The 5,822-nt window shown below is 40.7% G+C and overlaps 1 protein-coding gene across 1 annotated transcript; it reads left to right on the top strand.

The window, feature by feature from the left end:
* The first annotated feature begins 388 nt into the window (after window positions 1–388).
* On the top strand, window positions 389–3,391 carry agtr2 (angiotensin II receptor, type 2). The gene is made up of 2 exons (XM_014034220.1): window positions 389–612; window positions 1,202–3,391. Exon 2 carries the CDS (start codon window positions 1,269–1,271, stop codon window positions 2,517–2,519), a length of 1,251 nt encoding a protein of 416 aa, XP_013889674.1. The 5' UTR covers window positions 389–612; window positions 1,202–1,268; the 3' UTR covers window positions 2,520–3,391.
* The last annotated feature ends 2,431 nt before the right edge of the window (window positions 3,392–5,822 follow it).

The raw sequence follows: 5,822 nt of genomic DNA, 5'->3' as shown, positions 1-5,822 counted from the left end.
GTGTGTGTGTGTGTGTGTGTGTGTGTGTGTGTGTGTGTGTGTGATGTTAGGGTCTACACCTCAATCACTAAATAGTTCCATTCTTTACAATCAGGTATGTGCATCAGTATCCACTGGCGGTGCAGCTGTTGCTCTAAAAYACATCTTGACTTGATTTTCTCAATCTTGGCTGGTTGGAGTTGAGGCTCTTGGAGGGAGAGAGGGTGGAAAAATGAGTGAGATCGTTAAATACAAAGAAACTTTATTTTTACCCCTGCATGGCTGGCTCATGTCCAGGTACAATCCAGCCCACTAGGTAATGATGGAGCTGTGACGTCTAGCAGCTTCCTTGTTGTGCAATCATCAAGAGGCTCCTGGGGGCTTTAAGACCCCCCCCCTCCCCCCACAAACACGCACACCCCTCTCAACCTCATCTGGGTTCTCAGAGCTTCAAATCTGTTYCCTCTACAAACACACACACAGACACACAAACTCAGAGGTATGATTCGGTCCGAGGAGCACAGCTGAGCAGAATTCTTTCAGAGCAGGAGAGCGTTTGTCAAGACATGGACTTTAAYCAGGAAACCCACTGAAAATCACAAACTTTCTGGGTTGGACACTTAATAACTTCAGGTAAGATTATTTAATAAAACAAAACAAAGATCATAAAATGAAACAGAGTTCAACTCTGATTTGAGAGCTAGTTCTCAAGTTGTATTAATATTTCCTCACTATTTCAGTTTTTATGCATAAGTAGTTTGATTTTTCATTAAAAACAAACTTTTTCTGACATCTTTTTAAATCTGTTGCCTGTTTTAAATTGTTTGTCATTTCTGCTATTATTCATTTTCACCCCTGGCACATTCCACGTTGATAGTTTTTATTTATTTATTTGATTTTTATGATTTCTGTAAACCCATTAAATCCTAAATTAATTCCAGTCTTTTTCATTTAAATCACAAATGTTTATTAAACTTAGCCATTTACACAATACAGCCATTTCTCAGGRATCCAATAGGCAGTCGGATAATTAGAACTCTTTCCAAAGTATTTCATTGCTGTTAACTTGCAGCATGGTGTAATGAATTTATCTGAGWTAATTTATCAAACAGGAAACATAATAATCGCAGCAGCCAGCTGAAGAATAATGTGTAAAGAAACATATTTGTCTATAAAAGGAGAACACGATTCTAAAAACTGCCCTGTTTTGTTTCATTTCCAGCTGATCTTGGATGTCTGAAAGAAGCTGAAGTCAAGTTTTCTGACATAAGGGAACATCTAGTTTCATTATGGCTATCTTGAATGACCTCTCCTTTTTCAACGCCACCCCCTCCTTTTATCCAACTGCAGAGGTCTATGTGAACGGTTCCTCAGCCCCTCCTTCAGCCCCCTGCACAGACTGGTCTCCTGTACCTTTTACAACAGTGATCCCCACCGTCTATAGCATCATCTGCCTGGTGGGGACCTTAGCCAACGCCTTGGCGGTGTTTGTATTAGCCTGTGGCAGTAACTTGCGGAGAACGGTGGCTGACATATTCATGCTGAACCTGTGTGTCTCTGACCTGCTGTTCCTGCTCTCTCTCCCGCTGTGGGCGGTCTACTACTCCCAAAGCTACAACTGGCCCTTTGGCAGGGCAGCCTGCAAGATCTGCGGAGCTCTCCTGAACCTCAACATTTACGCGTCTATTTTCTTTATCACTAGCATGAGCGTGGACCGTTACTTGGCCATCGTGCATCCTCTCCGCTCTCTGAGTGCACGGAATCCCAATATCGCCTGCCTGACGTGCGTCCTGGTATGGTTTCTGGCATGCGCCTGCACAGCTCCTACTTTGGCTCTGAGGGACACGATACATATTAAGGAGCTTGACGTGAAGGCCTGTGGGATTTTCTACCCTGATGATACCTGGTTTCTGGGCCTGCTGTTGCTGAAGATCATTTTAGGATTTCTGCTTCCTCTGTTTGCCATTTCTTGTTGCTACTGTGCGATTGGGAGACATTTGTTGGCTTGCAGAGATTTGATGACAACGCAGATGCCGMTACACCCTCCAAACAAGTCGACCAAGGAAAGCCATTGGAAAACAGAGAGACCCCCTACTCCCAGTGTTTGTCCCAGCTCCAGTGAGGACAGAACTCCACCGGGTGGTAGGATAGAGAGGGTTTTGATGACAGTAGCGGCAGTGGTTTTGGCATTTTTCATCTGCTGGTTCCCGTTTCATTGCGTGACTTTCTTAAGCATTTTGAAAAACAAGGGGTGGCTGGATGGATGCTCAATAACATGGACCATAAACAACCTCACCCCTCTCACACTTTGTCTGGGCTTCTCCAACTCTGCCATAAACCCTGTGCTCTACTGCTTCATTGGAAACCATTTCCGGCACCGTCTTGGGGACCTCTGTAAGGGCCTGTGCGCTTGTTTGAAGGCCCGCAGGGAGGAGCACCACCAGAAGAGAGGCTCCTTCAGCACCAGGCTGAGCTCCTTCTCTCGAAAACTCAGTGACCTCAAGGACCTGGCAATCGTGGAGATCTCTGATCATCCATAGCGGCCCTGCTTCAGTATTCTCCAGGAAATAGACTCTTCTTGCCACTGGCTTAACACTCTGGCTTAACAGAATTAATGGTAAATGACTGCTGTGAATACCATCCGCTCCAGATGCCAATGAAGTTAATCAAGCCCTGGTCTTATCTAATACATGCAAGGTTTATATGAGATACTGTATCACAAAAATGTAATCAAAAGAAAGAGTTGTTAAAGGATTAATATATAGTACATGGCATACCAGAAGTATTTTACTGAATTTCACACAACAAAAGAATAAAAGGAYGCTACATTTTCAAAGCTTAAAACAAATTAGGTAGTTACCAGCACTATGTTGCTAATAGCTTAGTCTAAGGATGTAAAAATATAAAGAAAGACAGAAAAAAACTCCCACATTTTCTATGTGACATGGCATTTAAAAATATTGAGAATTTTGCTTTAATAAATGCTAAATGTGTACATTTTAATGCTGTTTGTCAATAAACTTTTGGTGTAGCGCAAGCTTTTATGCTAGGCTAAGCTGACAAGTCACTGTTTTTGTTTCTCCTTCGTTGTCTGATTGCTGAAACCAACAAGTTTTGTGTAAATATGAAAACTAATTTACATGTATAATATACAGCCTATATTAAAAACTAATAAAGTGTTAAGTGATAAACTTAGATTTCTATTCAAATACCTTGTTCTCTTCTCTGGTTCTGAAAAAGTTTCACCCTGTGTTTGAATAAAAGTTTCTGTTTGATAAAGATAATTATAAGGAAAAGATAAAATAAAAAAAAATCCTCACATGTGAAGCTGTTTGTGTAACCACCTCAAACCACTTTATTGTGTTACTTTCAAATACATTTCATTAGGGAAATAAAGTGAATATTTCTCAAATGTCACTTATTTACTTGATACAATTCTCCAAAATAACATTTCTCCCTTTTTTTAGTGGGAAAAGTGTAAAAGCGAGATTTAACTTTCTTTTTTTTTCCCAGTCAGCAGCTGCGACTGAGGAGCTTCTCTCACTCGGGGACGAGAGAGCTGAGATTACTGTCCGCCTGGCAGATGGACATTTGTCTTCAACCAATTTCTTTCCCCCCAGAGGGCCTCACTTGGCTTCCTTTTATCAAAGATAGATAATATTGTAATCTCATATTAATATTTTCACGATACATTCCAGTTCAGCCAGTTGTGTCGGCTGATCAATGATATTTGAGTGCTTTTTGTGWCCAGTATAGATCCACTCTGTTCTGTTTGGACCCTGAGTTATCTTTTTGTGAGCTGAAAGCCAAAGCAGCAGGCTACAGAGCTTCAGGATCTGGTGAAATCCAACTTTACTTTTCTTCTCACTTTTGAGCTTTTTTGTTGTTTTTTAATTAAGATGAGCCAGTTTAATGTTTTTATATCTAGACGCATGGCAATGCAAGAGCCAGGAAATGTGCAAGGGATTTGCTTCTTCAAAATAATTCCTCATTTTGCCACAGGATGGTGCTAAAATGCTGTCAAAGCAATGATTAAGATTGCAGTTGGTTGCCTACGGTGACAGAGGCCCAAAGTCCCACCGCTCATGATCTTTGTGGAAGCAAAGGAAAAATGGCTCTGACACAGACTGATGACTCACGCTGGCTACAGTTCTCAACAGGTAGAAACGAAAATCCTTCAAAAAGATGTGTWAAAGAAAACTCCCCCAGCTCTGGGATGTGAATGAATGCCAGTTTCACATCCTAAACCTCCGAGGGACCTTTTCAGAAGCTTTTTGGTGATGATGTGAAGCCACTTCCTGTGAGCTGGGCATCATGGAAAACCCAGAACACGACACTATTCATCTCATCGTGACGGATGAGCTTAACTCCCAGATGCCGTGCTAGTTTCAACTCTGAAAACTGCGCGCGGCAAGTCGCAGCAGAAACCTTTCACCAGATTCTGATTTTGACACAGCAGAACTTCACAACAGACAGGACAGATTGTGGCACGGGTTTGTTGTATACACAGCTTCATTAGCTGATTCCACTCTGTGTGGCAGAGCAGCTGGGAGCTTCCTGAGCACATGTTTAATGGAAGACGTACCAGTGACAAGTGGCTGAGAACGTGTGTGAACTCGTGGTTAGAAAATGAAAGCCTGGAGGCATAAAACAATGCCTCTTAAACAGCAGGTAATAAAGTTTTTGCATGTCTGGTTTTAAACAGGGTTGTCAGATTGTTTACATCTTTTCTTACACGATTTTGAGGCACGAGAAGTTCATTCATTCTCTTCCTGCTTGAGCTAGTTTAGAGGTTGTGGAGGGAGCAATAAATCACAGGGCACAGGGACAGACAGCTGTGTGCTGTCACACACACTAATCATCAGCAAATTCAGATTTACATTCCTGCGATTGTATCAGGACTACAYTACATATGATCATACATATGTTTTAGCAATTTACACCTTTAATCCAAATGTTTTATGTTAAATAAAGCTGCTGTTTGTCAGCTAGTGTTCCAATATGATCATAAAACAAAGCTAAACTCATTTAATAAGTAAAGTACAGCTGAAAAGGAATATAGAACTTCAAGATCTCACTGCTGACAAAGGGGTACACCTTGGACAGGTCACAAGGTCTTCACAAGGTCAAAGATGTTATRCACAGGTCCCTCCATATAAGTCCATATATTAATTATATATGTAATTAAAGAAAAATATCTGAGGGCCATGCCTTAAGTACAAAATGTAAAGACATTTGTGTTTGCTTGATTATTTCCTGTTTTTGTCAATAAATCTTATATTTTTGAAAAGCTACTTAGATTATCCTGAAATAGTGCAGCATTTATTAAAAAAAACAAAAAACATTGGCGATTTGAATAGCAGAGTTGAGTTTGTTAACTGTGCCCATGAAATMCTATTCAAATCTTGGTACCCGATCCGAGCATGCCACATTTGATTTAAAAAKGGTCCGTGCCCCAGGATCATTTCTAGCTATTTAAAGTGAGCCCTGGTACCATCTACAAATTGAAGGTCAAGTTCCATATAAATATTGATGTCAMTGTAAAGTGGGTGTCCCATGAGAAAAAAAAATCTGCAACCAGTGCCAGTCTCATGTCTTCACAGTCTAAAACAGGACATCAACAATACTGATCAAAGTGATAATTGATCTAAATCTTGGTTTAATTTTTATTGTTTGCATTACAACTAAATGAAATGCAGCTTACAGTTTAACAAGTAAAGACCTTGTCAAACAAATCATACGATTAGGTTATGACTAACATTTACATTTCTGCCGACGTGCTGGTGACAATGAGGAAATGTATTAGCACATGCCAGCAGCATGAAGTGATCGCAGGAAGGTCC

This window comes from Austrofundulus limnaeus, unplaced genomic scaffold (genome assembly GCF_001266775.1).
Source record: "Austrofundulus limnaeus strain Quisiro unplaced genomic scaffold, Austrofundulus_limnaeus-1.0 Scaffold2015, whole genome shotgun sequence".
Classification (NCBI taxonomy): Eukaryota; Metazoa; Chordata; class Actinopteri; order Cyprinodontiformes; family Rivulidae; genus Austrofundulus; species Austrofundulus limnaeus.
This window is presented reverse-complemented; position numbering and strand designations above follow the sequence as displayed.